Raw genomic sequence first — 20,610 nt, forward strand, 5'->3', positions numbered from 1 at the left:
CCTACTCATTCGTCAGCCAGGTAGGTAGAGGTAGACAAAGTAGATAGTGTTGACAATGCTTAGTTCTTCGATTTGTTTATAACTTTGCCAGACAAACTCAGTTGAAGGGCCGACTTTACCCCGCATATAATCGAAAAGATTTCTGCTTGGAATACAGTACAGTATCTACCTAGTGAGTGAGACTGTTCCAATCTCATTTCACGACAGTAGACACCAGCACCAGCAAGTCCCTCCATCAGAGAACCATCAGTGTAACAGACCACTTGCGTTTGTTGTTGTCTTTTCATATAGCCAGATAAACACTCCTCTCGAGAGGGAATCGTCACATGGAATGTCCTGTAAGGAAAACTACATGTGAGCAAGAATATCTTCACCCCATGTAACCATTTGTGACCACAATCGTGTACGACTGGTAGCAACATCAACATGGTTACTGTTCCAAAGCCCAGTAACCTGCAGTCTGTATGCATATGATAGTGGTTCTTTTTTTTTTAATTTCGATTATAAAGGTTTTAACCTTAAGGTCATTCGCCTCTTCGGGTTAGAAAAGTCTCTTATGAAAAATTTCTAACCCTATGTGCGGGGTCGGCACTCGAACCCAGGTGCGCTGCGTACGATAGTTTTTCTTGTTTGAGGTGCATGTGTAATGGTTTGATATTTAGAAGTGCCTCAAGAGCATCAGACGGAGTTATGGTGAAAGCACCAGTCAACGCCATGCGCGCCATTCTTTGCAGATGGTTTAGCTTTGACTGTACAGTCATCACCTCTCCCCTCTGCCACCACACAAGGCATCCGTATGACAGTATTGGACGTACGATTGTCGTGTAAATAGATGTATTTAGGTTTGAGACCCCATGTTTTTTCAAAAGTTCTTCTGCACTGCTCGAAGGCCATGCACGCTTTCTTGACTCTGAACTCAATGTGAACAGACCAATTCGGTTTGGAATCCAATATAACTTCAACGTATTTGGCTTGATCTGCACACAGTAGCTCAAAATCAAAGAACTGCAAGGGACACACCCCGGTTGTTATTTGCTTCTTCGTGAAAATAACCATTGAAGTTTTGCTTGGGTTAGTTGATAAATTAACTTGTCGACACCACTGTTCGACAGCCCTTAATGCTTGTTGCATTAAGTCAAAGATTGTTCCGATGCAAAGTGCAGTAATTAGTATTTGGTAATAGTCAGCAAACCCGTAGATTGGAAATCCAAGCTCATTGAGTTTCTTCAACAAGCCGTCAGCTACCAAGTTCCATAACAAATGGTCGGTGTTAGGTCAGACCGGACTAAGTGACAGTGCCTTGATTTCGAGAAAAAATGCGTTTAAAGTTTGAATCGCAGCATCCTTTACATTATAATTGGAAAATAATTTTTACCATAATTCTTGTTTATTGTTTCATATTTCAGATCTGGTAAAAGTGGAATGTAGATGAAGAAATTCTTTATTCAGTGCTATCATTAACTCATTTTTTGATGTTTTGCGACTTGGTCCTGTCTGACTTAACACCGACCAAATGTGACAGAACGCCACCCTGAGGACAACCGCAAACACTCAACTTCCGTATCTCAGCCTGTCGCAGTCACGTGCAAAGAATGCGGTTACTAAGCATTGCGTTTGTCCAACCCGAGATACATGCAGATATCCCATGACCGCGCGTCGCTTCCAGAATAGACTGAAAGAACACATTGTCAAAAGCACCCTCAATATATAGAAATATACCCAAGCTAGATTGCTTGAGCGAGAAGGCTTTCTCAATGTTGTAAACAACATCGTGAAGCAGAGTGATCGTGGATTTACCACACTGATATGCATGTTGCATTTTGTGCAGTGGATATTCAACTTAACTAACGTTCCTGATGTGATGATCGATTATCCGTTCCAAAGCATTCAGAAGAAAAGAACTTAAGCTGATTCTTCATAGCTTGAGCGCTCTCCTTTGGAAATGAATCTAACAGTTATTTCTCACCATGCTTTCGGGATATACCCGGTAGCAAGACTGGAAAGCATAATCTTTTTCATGACATGTTTGAGAATATCAAATACCTTTTGCAGTAGCACGGGAAGTATTCCATCTTTTCTGTGTGATTTGTATGGAGCAAAGATGTCAACTGCCCACTTGACCGATTCAGTGGTAACCAATGTGCGTGCTAACGCCCACGAGTCCGAATCACCAGAATGAGAGCTGTAAATATTGTTCAGCTCCGGATCGATACAAACTCGAAAGTGTGCGTCGAAGAGACATTTAAGAACATCTTTTTCGTTCGTCACATCAACACCATCTCTGATTTTTAAGGAGTTCATCTGAAAATCTTTCGATTTCGAGAGAATTTTATTTAACCTGCTAGCCTCGTTCAGACTAGAGACATTAGTGCATAGGTTTTGCCAGCCACCTCGCTCTGCAGATCTAAGACATTTCTTATATGCACCTGTTCCAAGCTCTTTTCATATCCTTCTTCATTCTTTCAAGCTCAGACCTATATTTATGATCGGATAGACGGTTCAGTTTCATTTGAAGCCTGCCAGTTTCGCAGCTCATGCGAAATTCTATCACAGCAAAGCGTTATGTCTAACACCTCCTCCCTACCAGACCTCGCAAAAGTTGGTCGCTTTCCCACATTCAGAATATGGAGATTTGTTCTACTTATGGCTATGTCTAGGGTCTAAAGAAGAATATTTGAACAGCTTTGGTTTATTAAAAAGTAAGAATCTTGTCAATGTCCCCGTTTTGTCACCATGGGGCTTATAAAACGGGGCTGCACAGTAGTGGAATCACCATTTCTCAATTTTTCATAATTGGTAATCAAAAGCGAATACTGCACATAGAAATTGATTGCTTAGTGTGAAAATTGCTCAAATTCATATTCGTACACATTTCAAAAGCCAATTAATTTGTAATTTATGACCTGTTATGTTGTGTTTTTTTTTTTCTAATAATGTTATGACCACAGAAAAGTGCTCATTGGTTCACTTTTCCTCTACACTCAATTTAAGAAATTTCCTCAAATTCTCGTAATGGATAAAAATTAACTTGTTTAATCGCTGCCATCATGGAACGGAAACTAATAACACGGTGCTACAAAATAAAAAAAAAATAAATGTTCTTTCCAAGTGATCTGTTAAAAGTTGTAAGTCTGATCCAATACGACACAAAACCATGTTTAACCAATTTAATATACCCTCAAAATGCTGATTTATAGTAAAAAACTATTTTTCAGTATTTTCAACGCTAAAATTTTTTTTTCGTGGTCAATTAGAGCTTCCTTCCCGGTTATTTTATTCCAAATGACTTAGGTTCTGCAAATGAAATTCTGTAGGAAATATCTTTACCGGCAAACATTTGGAGTGAGTAGTGAATGCAGATTGTGCTTTTCCAACTGATTTGCAGATCAATGGACTATATATCTTTAGGCTCACTGATATGTTTTCGTGATTTTTTTAGTCCAAGCCATACTCCAAGCGTAATTATTGGTGATAGGAAAATTCAGCAAAACTCCATAGTTTACAGGAAAGCAAGGTGCCTAGGTATGCATTAGAGAATAGTAGGCAAACGACATAAAGGTCGAAACCTATTTACAGAAAAAGAAGAGAGGAAATGTGAGCAACCTGCTCGGATTTACTGCCATTCTCGCTTTGATTTACTGTTGTTAATAGGGTTTCTTACATTAGCCATCTGTTGAAATTGACGAAAATCGCAGCGCTTAGCAGTTATTGATTGCAAAGTGGCGTAGATTTCTAAATAACGGAAGATTCCGCATACGAAAATATCTTCTGTGAAATGAGTCATGCCATTCCGAAACAATTAAAAAGAATAAATATGTTTTTTGATCAGCACAAATCGATCTGAGAATAAGGTCACCAGTTTGAACATTGAATTTCTCTTTGAAACTTTTTTCGAATTTTTTAAAAAAAAATTTCGGGTACCGGTACTTTACCGGTATCGTAATACCGATTCTCGCCAAAAAGGGTCGGTACTGCGAACCCTAGTCCGGAGCAGATCACGGATCCTCAGCAGTCCTTGGATCCGAACTAGTTCAGTCTGGATCTGGACCAGTTCATGGATCTAATGCATCTCCTTTTTCCCTCGCCAGGTACGGACCTGAACCAGACCTTGGTGCTTAGTATCTTGATCCGGACCATATCCTAGCAACAATTGAGGTTTTATGGCACGCTTGAAGCTCTTCTTAAAACTTGCAATGCACTTGTAGTGTGCTATAAAACTAGAAATGCTATTTGGGTAGGTTCGGAAACGTGAATCCTAACCGTAGGTCTTGCTTCCCGTACATGACGGAAAGGAATGTTCATGCTTTGTGCATTCGCTATCTTGTTGGTGGATTTGCGTCATTTAAATACCAATCAATTTAGAAAAGTTCAACTTAAAAATTGATTTTATTACACACTGTTGAAAAATCCGTAACTCTGCAATAAATAGGGAAAACATATACAATTTCCACAAATTTGTACAAGGCTTTCCCTAATACAAACCTCATCCCGACACTCATAAGCGTCCCACACATTTCATCGTTTGATATAAAAGGATTGTTTCTGATCGAATTTCTGCATGCCTATTCTGCTGGCAGAACGAGTTAGATTATCGCTATTGCTGCTGGTAGGATAGCTGTTACATCTTTCATTTGACACGAGCCACGGAAGGGATCAAAGCGGCCATAGGCCTGCAAATCTAAGTAATTTAACACCCATTTTAATAAGTTTTGCTGCATTTAGATATCATGGTTATACTAGTTTATATGGGGATTTATTGTATGGTCGCTTTTCTCAACTAGTAACTCCGGAACCGGATGTCGGATCAGAATTAAATTCAATAGCGTCATGCGCCTTTCATTGGAGACTATGTTTAGGAATATCGGTTCGGTCGTTTCCGAGTAATCGATGTGCGATTGTTGGTCTCATACATACACACATTTTCTATTCATATTTCAGGAACCAATGCTTCGTTCCAATGAAATTCGGTAGTAATCAATGTGAATTCTATACCCTTCATTCAAGACTAAGATTGTGAGAATCGAGTCAGCAATATATGTGAAAAAGAATATAATTTTGGCAGGTAGCCATTTCCTCGGCTCTTCCGGAATCCTCAACGGCTCTCAATGTGATCAAATAGACTTTGAGTTGCAATTAGTGATCTGGACCAACGAATGCAAGCAATTTATAACTCATTGTAATTAGTTTTGCATAATTTAGATATAATGATTATACCGGTGTATATGGGAATTTCGGATGTAACCGCATACTTCAACCCGTAACACAGGAACCAGAACTCCGGATTGAAGTATTCCATAGAATGTAATAGCAGTCAATGCTTTAGCTTTCATTTGAGACTAAATTTAAAAAATCGAATCAAACCATTTTCAAGGCGCATATGTGAATTCAATTCAAGAACTTAGTCACTTTCCCGAAGCTTGCGGCTCCACCGAAGGTATCCAAAGTGGTTAATGTGGCTTTGATTGGGTATCAGTAAGCTAAAACTATAAATCCTAGTAATTTAAAACACATTTTAAGTAGTTGTGCATCTTACAGATAACATGCTGATACCGATTTATATGGGAATTTCATGCGCGACCGAACTCTTCAACTCGTAACTCCGGAACCGGAAGTCGGATTAAATTAAATTGAAAGCAGCGTTGTACCTTTCATGTGAGAATATTTTTGATAAAACCGGTTCCGCCATTTCAGAGTAACCGATGTGCATTTGTTGGTCACATACATACACACTAGGGTTGGAAAAAAAATTAGATTCCAGCTCCGAGCAACTTTTTAGGTACCATTTGGGTCCTAGAACAACTGCAAATTCTTAGCTCGATCGGTGAAACTATATTTTTGGGCCCACTGTTTAAAGTTTACATGGGATTTTGCATGGGAAAATTAACTTTTACAAACCAATTCCTCCAGGAATCGCCCATTACTTCCTAAAAATAAATGACTTTTATAGGAAATTTAACAAAGAAACAAAGTCTCGAAAACCACAAAGCGATCTGACGCTTGAGAAAAAAGTTATTAGGCAGAAACCGATTGATGCTCTGACGATTGACAAAATATTCATTATTTCTAGCACCACTGCTGTAGACTTTGTTTCCTTGACAAATTTTCTATAAAAATCAGACATCTATTTATTTTTAGGAGGTAACGGGCGACTCTTGGAAGAATTATTTGCAAAAGACAATTTCCCCATACGAAATCCCATGTAAACTTTAAAACGCGGGCGCAAAAATATAGTTTTACCTATCGAGCTAAAAATTTGCAGAGTTGTTCTGGGAGCTAAATGGGACCCAAAAAGTTACTCGGAGCCAAACTTTACCCTCCGGGCCTCGGTCAAAAATTCGGTTTTCAGAGTGATTGCATATTCTTTCTATAGGAGAAAGACAAAACTCATTTTGTACAGTGGAGTAGCCAGAAATTTGGTTTGGGGGAAGGGTTGGATGAAAATCGTAGATTTTTCGAAAATGCTTAAATTTAATGTAAGTTTGATAAAGTTCAGAAACAAAATTAGTCTAACGGATGCCTTTTATAATTTCTTTTAAAATATGTCAACGAGATCAAAGAATGCAAATACAAAGTGCACTTTTAAAGTGGAATAAATGTTCAAAAAAAATTTCAACGGTCAAGATCATAAAATTTCGAAACCATTAACTTTGAAGGTTTAACAACCTCGAAGAAGCCTTTCAACACAAAAAGCGCTTATTTTGATATAATAATGTTGGTTATTAAATCTTCTAGAAGTAATTATGGAGAAATGATTCTAAGCGACTTGGTGTCTTCAGCAAAGTTGTTCATAATATTGAAGTCTACACAAATGCAATATATCGAGATGCAAAACGATATTTAAGAAATTTACTCAAACCAGTTATTTTCAATGAAAGTTTCTATTGTAAGCTTCGCAGACTACCTTTTATTGTTTATACACAGCATAAAAGATTTATCAGTTACTGTAATATCAGAATAATTTGTTTAAAAGCTATGCAAAAAATAGTTGTTTTTTTCGTGCAGGAGCGCACAATACCTAACTTAATATTAGTTTTTAGCGTTTCGGATTCTCCTCATCAGTCCATCTTGGTGCCAATTAGATAATAAATCTAAACTAGCACAAAAGTTAGCACTAGTTAGATGCTCAATCCTAAATCCAAAAAGTCATATGTTTTGCATGAACTAAGCAACTGGCATATTCCGAGTGATGTCTCGAAAGACAAGCACAGAAGCTCTGATTTGCTGCGCATTCTCATCAGCATGAGAATGATGAGAATGTGCTTGTCTTCCGGGACATCACTCGCAACATGCCAGTTGCTTAGTTCATGCAAGACGTATGACTTTTTGGATTTGGGATTGAGCGTCTAACTAGTGCTAATTTTGGCGCTAGTTTAGATTTATCATCTAATTGGCACCAAGATGGTGCTAGTTACTGATGAGAGGAATCCGAAACGCTAAAACTATTTTTTTGTTTTAAATATATTCTCTCATATATAGTCCAATGTATTTCGATATTCTAAATACACGGAGTATTCAGGGGGTTGGGAATCGAACCCAGATGAGCTGTGTACACCTTGTCGATTTACCACTACGTCTTTCCCGCCCCATGCAACAAAGTTTGTTGAAATTGTATTTTCGAAAACTTTGCTGAAATCACTAAATCTCAAACTAAATTTGTTTGAAGAATAAACATTTTATATAGTACTTCTAAGAGGATCAACCACCAAAATTATTTTATTAGAAGAGGTGCTGCTTTACGTTGTAATATTCTTCGAAAAAATGTGATCGTGACCGAAAAAAATTAATTTTTCTTTTCTTTTTTTCTTCTCACAACTTCAGAACGAGTCCTCTTATACAAAATGTTATTACGCCATTCAATTCACAACTCAAATATACATCATTAATCGCCATTAGTATGAAATATTTTAAAATCTTTATTATTTTCAATCCTGCCTAGAGGCTATTTATATAATTGATTATACAACAAAAATCAAATCAAACAAAAATACTCATACTGCTAGGGACAAACGCCAGACGTCATTTTTCATCATTTTTTGCATTCCGGAATATTATTGTCGTTGTTAACCACGTTCAGTTTTAGTCTCAACTCAACGCATTCTAAAAAACATTTCTGGCAAATAATAAAATGAAAATGAGCTTCGCCTCCCGTTCGAAACATTGTCCCTAATCCATATTTCGGAACATCTCTTCAAAAAGGAACTCCAAATAATTTGACATCTATTGGACCTTGGCTAGAGATCAGTTAATGTAAGACTCAATTCCCACAATTTTCCAAAAGTACCCATGTGGCTTGAAACTATAGGTTCTCAATGAAGTGAGCAGACGATATACTTTCAAATTTATTATTACTGAATATTTAATCAAATTAGTCAGCATTATTTCAATTCAATAAATTTTGGTTTGGGGGAGAGGGGCTTCACCCTACCCCCCTGGCCACGCCACTTATTTTGTATGACGGTCATACATTTCACGTGCGCGTACTTTATTATTAACCTAACCCTAATGATATCAACAGGATAGTGGACACTAGCTTCTGATGGCAGGAGCGCGTGTTTTATATATTTTATGTTATTACTAGAACAAGTTTGAGGACAACAAGAATGAAAAGAAACTTTTTTACTAATTTAATACAAAAATGTGCTAAAACCAGAAAATGCAGGAGATGCAAAAAATAAAGAAGGGACTCTTGATTTTTGTCGCTATTGATAATATACTGGTTTTGTGGCAATCAATGGCGTAGTGCATGTATAGCTCAAAAGAATATGAAAGTACTCAATACTATGATTTAACATGCCGCAAATTAGTAACTGGTTGTCAAACCTCCTCGGGAGGGAATTGTCAATTCTCAAATCCTCATACAAGATTCAACATTATTCCACTCAGAGAAGACCATGCATATTCCCCACGCACATTTAATACCCTGTGGATCCTAGTTGGTCAAATAAACACTAAACAAACATTGGCGGTGTGTACCAGAAAGATTTTTCTCACAGTTTCAAGCGACGATGCTGGAACAGAAGCGAGATGGCGAATTGTTGGTTTATACCGTGAGTCGTGCAGGCAAAGCTCATATAATTTCATAGGTTTCTCGTCCAGTGTGATCTACGTGTTTTTAAGTGTCCAGATTTTGTTGCAAACATGCCTTACCACCTTAAATTTAAATAAGTTGATTTCTCCTATATTTATGCAATGTGCGATTCAACAAACTTGTTTCTATAAAAATCGGTGACGAATTGCTCAATCCGGAAGCACTCGAAATGAACCGGAGGGACGAAATAATTTTTTATAAAAATGCAACCACTTTGCGTGAAGCTTGCGTAGGTACAAACTCGAACAAAATACTTGAGAATTAAATAGTTTATAGAGTCTTTATAAGTAATTGTTACAAAATATTAAAGATGTGTTACAGCTAATGTGATCAAAGATGTTCAGATTGCTTCGTACTACGAAAAGGATGTATAAGTAAATTAAACGTTAACTAATGTAAGCTGACAAACTAATTCAATAAAACTCGATTTGTGCTAAACCTGTATAGTTTTACTACCTACCGTCCGTAGCTGGAGTGGGAAGCTCAAGAACAAACTATTCACCTGCTGCTTAACTTCTCTCATTTCAGTTTGGGCGACGGGGTGTCCTACCCGGTTCGCAGCTACGACGAGGACGCCGAATCGCTGCTCAGCGGTGAGCTGGCGAGCAATCGTCATCCGATCAGCCACCGCAACGGGAGCCATCAGCAGGCTCAGAGTCCATCGTGCAGTGATAAGCACGTGATCGTGTCGGGCCTGGCCGATAATGATGAGGAGGACGACGATGATAACGACTATGAAACGACAATCTTTAGTCAATCCGCCAGCCTGTTGCGTTAACCGTTAACACAACTTCTAGGCTACAGTGAGCAATAAAAGGATTACGATCCGATGTGTGATTCTTTCACTGTAAGTGGAATAATAATGCGAGCTGGATTGTGAAAAGGACGACATGCAATATATTTTTTTCTGACAAAGGTGAACGTTAGACTAGTTACAATCAATCAACATTTGATTTCATTTTTTCGTTGATTTATCGGATTCAAAGTTTTTTATTTTGGCTTAAAAGCGCTGCATTTGTTAGTATGGCTTATTGGTAGCTTTGAGAATATGTGTAACTTTGTGGCTGTGATGCAGCCTATAGTTCGGGTGGCTCTCGGGGGTGGTTGAAATCTGGGACGGGACATGCGAAGACGGTCTTCTTTTTCCCTCTCGGTTTTGTTGTTATTTTGCAAGGAAAAGTTCGCTCACAATATAATTTCAAGCAAAGGTCAATGATAGAGCTGTGCAGATGAGGTACAGAGTTGTGCCGATGATGTACGGAAAATGATGTAGCTTTCACATGACACAAAATAATGTTATCATTCATATGAATAATCTGATTATAGCTTCATTATCCGTAACTGTCAAGTAGTAGAGTTTTGTACCTATTTTTATCTAGAGACATTAATTTTTACCTAGAGCCGAAAATTAAATAACTGCTTACAAGAATTTTGAATTTGTCTTGTCATAGACTAATAGATCGCAATCGATTGATCAATTTCACCGATCTGATATAAACAGAGCAATTGCATAACCTTTCTGCTGAGAAAGTTAAACTAATTTCTACGCACACATTATTTTCCACAAATTTGAACGAGAGACGCAATGTTTCGTAAGTTGTGCATATTATTTTTGCTATGGCAACCCAAAATAAGAGGAAAAGAGGCTTCTAGTTCTAGATTTTCTGTACTCCTTTCTGCGAGACAGGTTACTATGATTATTTAACAGAACTTTGTTGGCTGTTTTTGAATTGACAGAAGTGTGCTACCACGGCTCTCAGAAGCGAGGCTTGCTACTCCGCGAATTCTGCGGTGACGTCAGAGAAATCGTTGAGATAAACAGACGGATTTCTACACCCAGCCAAATCATGCACCGAAATTCATAAGAAATATCTTATGATGCATAGAAAAATAACAAAACTATGTTTTCATAAGATGATTATGTAAAAATAAGACTTTATTGGGTATTGCATACGTTACTCGCTTGAGTTTCATACGAGCATCTTATGATTCACATAAACATAAGAGAAATATATAATTTTGCCATATGAAAAATCGAAAATGCGTTATGGAAAATTAAATCATAGCAAACCGATTTGACGAAATAAAGGCCGCTTCATAAGATAGTCTTATGATTTACATACGTCCTGCTTGTGGCTAAAAAATATACGAAATACTTATGAAGTTCACTGTATTTTTTGGCTGAGTGTAGAAAGTTGATAATTGAAAATATTTAAACTCTTACGGTAAAAAAACAATGTGCAACGAATTCTTGACGTAATTTACGCCATAATTACACTAGACACCAGAGGTAAAAATAATCGAAGCTCTTATTTGACGGCTGAAAATGAACCTGTTGCGATTCGCATTGAATAGAAAAAAAATATTCATATGCCTATAAAGCATATGAAACAACAATCATCATCGCTTACATTGTGCCAGAGCCTACTTTGATGCGTTTGATTCGTTGCTGTACGGTCACTTCGTGTAATAATCGGAACCGAATGAAAAAACGTGGATGGATGAATGGTCGGTTTGTTCGTTTAACGTTTTCAGCTGCGTGCGGCTGAATATGATCAATTTTAATTCAGTGAATTTGAATATTTTAAACTCTGCTGGACACAGTATATAATCAGTGCAGCCATGTGATTAGTAGCGAAATTTGGGAATTTGACTGCATGTCATAGAAAACATATCTAACCGTTATTTCCTATTCCCAGCAAAGGTTTTGGACATCGGCATAGCTTCCTTCCCTGGTAACATTTGAAGTTTTATGCTAGTTTTATAGCCACTCATAAAACATAGATTACCCTTGTAGCGTGCTATAAAACTTTGAATGCTGCTTGGGTTGTGATCTATCAGGTGCCGATCATTAGGTGGCAGCAAACAAAATATGAATTTTATTTAATTATTTTTATTATTATTTAATGAATTAAAAAATCAACAAAAGAATAAATTCATAAAATATTCTACAATTACTACTTTTTTTTTTCAATTTGTTTATTTGATAAGGCACGTATGCGTTAGCTTAAAGGTGCCATTTTTTCATTGTTTTACATTTTGAATTTCTTAAAACTAGGGGGATACACATTTCAATATTATTTTGTTTTATATAATAAAACTAAAAAAAAAAACTACAGCTAACTTATACATATAAAAGAGGGTATAATATAATATTCGTAAGATTTGGGGGACGGGTCATTTGTGTGTTCTTTGTATAGTAATTCACTTTATGATTTTTAGAAGGGAGATTGTAGAAAAAATAATTATTAACTAAGCGGAACATTTTACAAGCTTATTAACTAGAGATAACTAGAAAGAGTGGTTCAAGATTAAGGGGAATTAATTAGGACTATTTTAAAGTAGTGGTACTGTTGCGCATTTCTTAACGAGATTAAATATTGTTCAACTAAAACTAGATGATAGGGGGGCACATAAATTTTGGGAAGATATTCAAGGGGAGAAGGGGGTGAAGTCATACATCTGTGTATCAGAGACATGGGAGGGTGGGTGGACAAGGCTGAAGGGGGGGGGGGGGGGGTGAGATATAAACTTTCAGTTTCCGGCATCAGGAATTAACGGCCAGGATTACAGATTCGAATGGATTGATCAACTAACACTAGAAGATAGGGGGGCACATAAGTTTTGGGAAGATATTCAAGGGGAGAAGGGGGTGAAGACATACATCTGTGTATCAGAGACATGGGAGAGAGGGTGGACAAGACTGAACGGGGGGGGGGGATATAAACTTCAGTTTCCGGCATCAGGAATCAACGGCCAGGATTACAGATTCGAACGGATGTATCAAGTATTGGGACGCCGGGCGGTTTTCCTCGAGCCGGCAGGGGTTCCTCCAGACGATTTCGTAGTACGGCTCAGATACGGATCGGGAACACACCGCGCTGCGCGTGTGATGTTGTACTGTAGATCTCGTGTTGTTGGTTCATTCGACAGATGTTTTGTCTCGTCTTGGAGTCGTATCAAACCATCGTTGGGGTACGGTAGGCGGAAGAGGGCACTTCTGGGAATGATAAGAGAAAAGATAGGGGCATTTAAATTTGGATATTGATGGTTTTGAGGAACGTGTATATAAGGGACATGTAGAGAATATCGCGGCTTGCTAGTACATCTCGAACCGGGACATTGGGTGATCTTCCTCGGGCCCGAAGGGAATCGAATAGTTGAGATCTGGCAGAACAGTACTCGGCGCATGCCCAGACAACATGTTCGATTTCGTGATAACCGTTGCCACAAGCGCAGATACCGCTATCCACGAGCCCAATACGCCGGAGATGTGCGTCCAGCGTGTAGTGATTGGACATGAGCCGAGACATCACGCGAATGAAATCCCGACCCACATCCATCCCTCTGAACCAAGGTTTCGTCGATACCTTAGGGATTATCGAATGTAGCCACCTTCCCAGTTCACCATTGCTCCATGATGTTTGCCAACTTTCGAGGGTTCTCTGATGAGTAATACTGAAAAATTCGCTGAAGCTAATTGGTCTTTCATATATATCACCTTGCAAAGCGCCCGCCTTAGCTAAAGAGTCCGCTTCTTCATTACCTGGAATGGAGCAATGCGAGGGAACCCAAACTAAGGTAATCTTGTACGATCTTGCAGACAAAGCACGCAGGCGCTCCCAGATTTTCCCCAGAAAATATGGAATGTGCTTTCTAGGTTTCATTGAACGGAGAGCCTCGATTGAGCTGAGGCTATCCGAGACAATAAAGTAATGATCGGTGGGCAAAGTATCAATGATCCCAAGGGTATACTGAATAGCAGCAAGTTCTGCGACGTAAACTGAAGCAGGATCATTGAGTTTGAATGAGGCGGTGAGGTTTTGATTGAATATACCGAAGCCAGTGGAGCCGTCGAGGCTTGACCCGTCGGTGTAAAACATCTTGTTGCAGTCGACTTCTCGAAATTTACTATGAAAGATGCTTGGGATCACTTGCGGACGTATGTGATCCGGGATTCCACGAATCTCGTCTTTCATGGATGTGTCGAAGAATACAGTTGAATCAGAAGCATGAAAGAGATTGACACGGTTGGGATAGTATGAAGAAGGATTGATATTTTGTGCCATGTAATCGAAGTACAAGGACATAAATCGGGTTTGAGAATTGAGCTCGATAAGCCTATCGAAATTTGCAATTACTAACGGGTTCAAGATATCGCATCGGATGAGCAATCGATAGGAGAGTTCCCAAAATCGATTTTTCAGCGGAAGGACGCCCGCCAGCACTTCTAAACTCATCGTATGTGTCGAGTGCATACAACCCAAAGCAATACGCAAACAACAATATTGGATTCGCTCTAGTTTGATGAAATGTATGTTCGCAGCGGAGCGGAAACAGAAACTCCCGTACTCCATCATCGACAATATTGTTGTTTGGTACAGCCTGATCAGGTCTCCTGGGTGGGCACCCCACCATGTTCCGGTTATTGTACGGAGAAAGTTGATCCTTTGCTGGCACTTCTGTTTCAGATACCTAATGTGACATCCCCAGGTTCCTTTAGAGTCGAACCAGACCCCGAGATATTTGAAAGTTGAAACCTGAGCAATAGTTTGACCCATTAATTGAAGCTGTAGTTGCGCTGGTTCACGCTTCCTTGAAAATACGACTAGCTCAGTTTTCTCCGTGGAGAACTCGATACCTAGCTGGAGGGCCCAAGCAGACAAATTGTCCAAGGTATCTTGCATTGGTCCTTGCAGATCGACGGCTTTGGGACCTGTAATAGAGACCACACCGTCATCTGCAAGCTGCCTTAGCGTGCAGGAATTGACAAGACATTCGTCAATGTCATTCACGTAAAAGTTATAGAGAAGGGGGCTTAGACATGAGCCCTGGGGAAGACCCATGTAGCTAATTCGTGATGTCGATAAATCACCATGCGAAAAATGCATATGTTTTTCAGACAACAGGTTTAGCAAAAAGTTGTTTAGAGTCGGTGAAAGACCATGCTGGTGCAGCTTCTCAGAAAGAATTTTGATAGAAACTGAATCAAAAGCCCCCTTTATATCTAGGAAAACTGATGCCATCTGCTCTTTGCTAGCATAAGCCATTTGAATTTCTGTTGAGAGCAACGCAAGACAATCGTTCGTCCCTTTGCCTTTGCGGAAACCAAATTGTGTATCTGACAGTAAGCCATTTGCTTCAACCCAATTATCGAGGCGAAACAAGATCATTTTCTCGAACAACTTTCGGATACAGGACAGCATCGCAATCGGTCGATACGAGTTGTGGTCGGAGGCTGGTTTTCCTGGTTTTTGAATGGCGATGACCTTCACTTGCCTCCAGTCATGAGGGACAATATTACCCTCAAGAAACTTATTAAATAAATTCAATAAGCGTCTCTTGGCAGAGTCTGGCAGATTCTTTAACAAGTTAAATTTGATTCTGTCTGGCCCTGGGGCTTTATTGTTACATGATAAGAGAGCAAGTGAGAACTCCACCATCGAAAACGGTGTTTCGTTCGCGTTATTGTGAGGGGACGCGGCGCGGTAGATCTTCTGTGCCGGGGCGGAATCCGGGCAAACCTTCTTGGCAAAATCGAATATCCAACGGTTTGAATATTCCACGCTCTCATTGGTACTGTTTCGGTTTCGTAAGCGCCGGGCCGTACTCCAAAGAGTGCTCATCGATGTTTCTCTCGTTAGTCCGTCGACGAACCGGCGCCAGTAGCTACGTTTTTTGGCTTTTATCAAACTCTTCATGCGCGTTTCCGCCATCGCGTACTGTCGGTAGCTAGCTGGCAGCCCGTCGTCCCGGAAGGTCTTATACGCAGCGGCCTTCTCCGCGTACACGTCTGAGCACTCTTTGTCCCACCATGGATTGGGAGGACGCCCGCGTGAATTCGCGTCTGGTACGCGTTTAGTCTGAGCTTGAATCGCGGTATCGAGAATCAAGCCAGCCAGGAACCCGTACTCTTCCTCCGGAGGAAGCTCTTGTGTCGATTCTACTTTTTCGGATATCGCGGACGCGTAGCTCTTCCAATCAATATTTCGTGTGAGGTCATACGAAACATTGATTGTATTCGGTGGCCCTGAACCGTTAGCAATATTAATTACGATTGGCAGATGGTCGCTGCCGTGGGGATCAGAGACTACCTTCCACATGCAATCTAACCGCAGCGATGTCGAGCAGAGGGACAGATCTAAGGCGCTCGGTCGCGCTGGAGGGACAGGAATCCGTGTCATTTCACCCGTATTCAAAATAGTCATATTGAAGTTGTCGCAAAGCTCATGGAGTAGGGTAGATCGATTATCGTCATGAAGGCAACCCCATGCCGTGCCGTGGGAGTTAAAGTCACCTAAAACTAGCCTCGGTGCGGGGAGGAGTTCCGCAATATCGCAAAGCCGTCGGTGGCTAACTGAGGCTCTAGGGGGGATGTAGGTGGAAGCAATGCAAAGTTCTTTGCCTTTAATTCTGGTTTGGCAAGCGACAACTTCAATGCCTGGTGTCGAGGGGAGGTCGATCCGATTGAAAGAATAGCACTTTTTGATCCCCAAAAGTACTCCTCCGTAAGAGTCTTCTCGATCCAAGCGAATAATATTAAAATCGTGGAAGTGTAGGGTTATTTCTGAAGTGAGCCATGTCTCGCATAGGGCAAATGCATCGCATTTCAAATTATTTAGTAAGATTTTAAACGAATCGATTTTCGGGATAATGCTTCTGCAATTCCACTGTAGAACAGTGATTAAATCCTTGACCTCGTTCGATGAATTAGCCATCGAAGGATACAATCGCTGAAAGGAGGGGCCATTTCGCAGTGAACTGCATTAAGAATGTTTTTACTGCGGGGAGAAAGCTTATCAAGATACTTTTAAGGGGGTCAGAAATGTTTAACGCTGTAAGAATACGGTCCACAATGTCAGAGAAATTTATTAAGCCAGCACTGTTTTCTTTCTCTGGCTGTGATATGAGAACACTTGGGGTTTTTGATGTTCCTGGAAGTGCTGGGAACTCCTTTTCTGAGCTCAGGTTACTGAGACCGGGAGCGACTTGCTTCGGTTTTGCACCAGTACTTCCTTGAGTAGTTATTTTAGGGGGACCATGAAGAGACACCTTCTGGCCTTTACGACGAAGCTTGGAAGAGGAAATGTTCTTCCTTTTTCTACTACTTCTAGGCACAGCAGAAGATGTTCCCTCCTGGGGTTCATCACAGTCGCCTTCGTCAGTAGACAAGTTGGTAAAGATGTTTGTAGAGACAGGTGGCGTAGCTATCTTAAGCATTTCTGCAAAAGATCGCTTAGAGCGTCCCTGAAGGGAACGCTTAAGATTTTCCTCGCGCTGTTTGTACGCGGGACATGAAGGGAGATCATGTGGGTTTCCCCCACAGTAGAGGCACTTTTCGACATCTCTACCACAGGAATCATCCGCATGATTCCCACCGCATTTCCCACAGCGGGCTTTATTGCTACAATGGGAGGCTGTGTGTCCCAATTGTTTGCAATTAGTACAGTTCATGACCCGCGGCACAAAGAGGCGAACAGGTAGACGAACCTTGTCAAAAAGGAGGTAATTAGGCAGGGCAGAGCCGGCGAAGGTCACCCGATAAGAGTCTGAGTTGACGTATGTTTTCTTCCCGTCAGCTGCGACTGATGCTGAATGCAAACGTTTGCATTCCAGTATCTTCACTGGCTTAAGCATGGGGTCTTTGCAACAGCCAGTCCCATATTTTAGCAGGTCCTCGCAATTCAGACTCGAATCGGAAACGACCCCACTGACTTCAACCCTGCTAGCTGGAATATACACCCTGTACTCCCTCGTAAAGGGCTCGTATCCAGCAATATCGTTTGCCTGAGTTGAACTGTTAACCACCACCCGAAGCTTATCAGGCCGAATTTTCGATATTTCTGTCACGGCCGAATACCGGTCTGTCAGAACGCGAGAAATCTGCAACAGATTCAAACACTTTTTTTCTTTGGTCCGGAAGAAGATCACAAATGGCCCGGTGGCCGAGCTCGGATATACTTTGAGCCGGGGAGCCGATTTTATTTCGACGTCCATCTCACCTTGAGATGAACCGCCGTCAGGGGAAGTCATTTTTGCACGGGCCTATTGCCCAGTGCACGTTATTAAGACAACCAAGAAGGGGAAACGAAAACTAATACTTAGCTTGTGTATGTAACGGTATCCAGACGGCTTACTAGAAGAACACTGTTTCACTTCACTGACCGGCTAACGGTACTCAGAAACAGAAACACAAAAGAAGGGAAAAAATACTGAAACCTCAACTAGGCGCAGAGTGTGTAAATAACCTTGAACGCAGATTAACACTATTTGTCGCTATAGAGTGTACGGACCGATGACAAAAGACTTCTATCTCGACTGAGTGCTCGATAACGAATGACAATTACTACTTAAAAATGATTCAATCTACAAATTATTTATCTAACCATCTCCAATCTTATTCACACAAGGTGATGGCAAGTTTTTCATAGTGTTTAACTAATATTATGAAATAATTATCTCACTGATTATTCAAAAAATACTCCTCAATATTTTCAATAAACATATTCGGCATTAATTTTTCACTGTCTAATATAAATATGCATTTGTCGGTCGCTAAGGTGATCAAACTCACGAATGGAATTATTTGTTTGTTAGAAAATAAAGTAATATTTTTTTTAAAATATTATTTCTTTTTCATGAAAATCTATATAATAAAGCAACAATTGTAACAATCTAATAAATGCATCCTAAAATAGCCTGGAATTTATTTTTTGATACCAAATTCTTAACTTTCTTTAGTTTAGTTACCATGGACCATGCGGTAGACTTGGGTGCAACGCCCAACACCTACTTAGCAGAAGGCAAAGAATTCTTCACATTTCCTTTCGATCATATCCATATGGGCCTGCCTAGTCCTAATTTTCCGTTCTAAGTTTATAACTGATTCGTTCTAGAATACCTATCCGTCTTTCAATTTCATTGCTTTCGTTTATCTTAGTCTCAAATTAGCCGAAAATAACCAACAAAATCGATACAGTAGAACCTTGCGGCAATTAAAACATAGTAACAAAATCAATTATTTGGAATATTTATTCTCTTTATTAATTGCCAATATATCGTGAGCAGTGCGGATAGAAAAAAATATCTTCTTTAACGCATTCTGATAGCAATAGGAACTTCTTTCCACCTCAAAATATATCTAAAGGTTTTTTAACAAAGGCATATAAATATAGATTCAAAACAAATTTTACAAATGCAAAAATTTTGTTTTTAATACGTCATAGACTTTGCCAGGAAATAACGATACTGCCCAAACGTTATTGCTTTCAAGAAAATGAAAATCGTCAAGATAGGTCCGGTTGCTTTTTTCACTTTGCACGTCCCGTCCCAGGTTGAAATATCTCGGCCAATGATGTGATCTTCTGGGTTCCTGTTCCCACGCAACAAAAGGCGACAGAAACAGATGTTGCCAAGTCGAGATGTTGAACTGTGCTGAGTTGTGATTAGCTTGAGACAATAGGAAATATTAGTCGCAGACGGAGCGTCATGGAGTTTGTGCTTCTCTGTTACAAGCGTTTGTATTTAAAAAAAGTCTATTTAGTTTATGGCCACTTTTAAAATTAATTTTCATGTTTCATTTTTGGCGGTTCTAAGTCAACATATTTGGTATATTCAAATTACACAATACGTGCTGGAGATTAATGAAGACAATAGAGAGCATTGTCTTCTGGCTTTGGATCGTTTCTACAGCAGCATTCTGCTCTGGAAGTAGCTCTTCAGGATTTGGCATAGATAGTCGGGAACCCTCATTCTGTGCAGCGCTGTAGTGATGGATTTTCAGCTGGCGCTGTTAAATACATTCTTCACATCTACCGTAACCACATCGCAGTATCGATCTCCTCTTCGCTTCTGTTTAGGTGCAGTGCTGTCCAGCGCTGTCTAAATTGCCTACATTGTCGATACTCCATTGTGAAATCCGAACTGCATCTTGGACAGTCTGCGCTCACCCTCCGTGCATTTCATCAGCCCCGTTAATGTACCTTCCACATTTCGGGGAAGTTGCCTTCATTTAACCCTGAAAAGGGTAAGCTAAAATTGTGACTTCAAGAAGCTTCACTCCAAAGACCCAATGAATTGAAAAGACTTTTTGAAGAGTATTGTTATTATTCCAACAAATCGGTTACTTTTGCTGAAATCCTTATTCACTTTGTTCGTTCGTCCTCTCAAACCAGTTAATCAATTTGGATTGTCCGAATTAAACCGTCTCTAGTTGTTCTATGGACCGAATTGATTGCATTTATCTCTCACATTTTCGCAAGTATGTGCTGTTCATTTCATTTGGGATTCGTTGCTTCACTTGTTTCACTTTGTTCTATGGACTGAATTGTCTGCATTTATCACAAATAGGGGACATTGAAACTAGAGAACTGTAACTAGCCGGGCCTCTGAGACCCGTTGCCTTTTTGAGGGTTAAACAATTCTGCACATGTTCGGATATGCCGGGCTCGCAGCCTTCAGCTTCACGTTTGGTATTTTATTTACTTTGACAAACAATCTGACAATATTTTGAGATGTGAACA

The 20,610-nt window shown here is 39.8% G+C and overlaps 2 protein-coding genes across 3 annotated transcripts in view; one reads left to right on the forward strand and one right to left on the reverse strand.

Annotated features, from left to right (window-relative positions):
- The window catches only part of LOC131693251 (uncharacterized), a 38,435-nt gene extending 28,800 nt beyond the window's left edge, over positions 1–9,635 (reverse strand). The window contains exon 1 of the mRNA XM_058980931.1: positions 9,549–9,635. The gene's annotated coding sequence lies outside the window, so the exon portion shown is untranslated. The remainder of the gene's footprint in view (positions 1–9,548) is intronic.
- LOC131693250 (palmitoyltransferase ZDHHC15) overlaps positions 1–12,704 on the forward strand; it is a 35,563-nt gene extending 22,859 nt beyond the window's left edge. Inside the window, exon 6 of one of the 2 annotated variants that reach the window (XM_058980929.1) lies at positions 9,617–12,704. In XM_058980929.1, coding sequence (XP_058836912.1) covers positions 9,617–9,866 — 250 coding nt within the window. In that variant the 3' untranslated portion in view covers positions 9,867–12,704. The remainder of the gene's footprint in view (positions 1–9,616) is intronic. The other variant, XM_058980927.1, reaches the window with a different exon arrangement.
- The last annotated feature ends 7,906 nt before the right edge of the window (positions 12,705–20,610 follow it).

Source organism: Topomyia yanbarensis, chromosome 3, assembly GCF_030247195.1.
Source record: "Topomyia yanbarensis strain Yona2022 chromosome 3, ASM3024719v1, whole genome shotgun sequence".
NCBI classification, from domain to species: domain Eukaryota; kingdom Metazoa; phylum Arthropoda; class Insecta; order Diptera; family Culicidae; genus Topomyia; species Topomyia yanbarensis.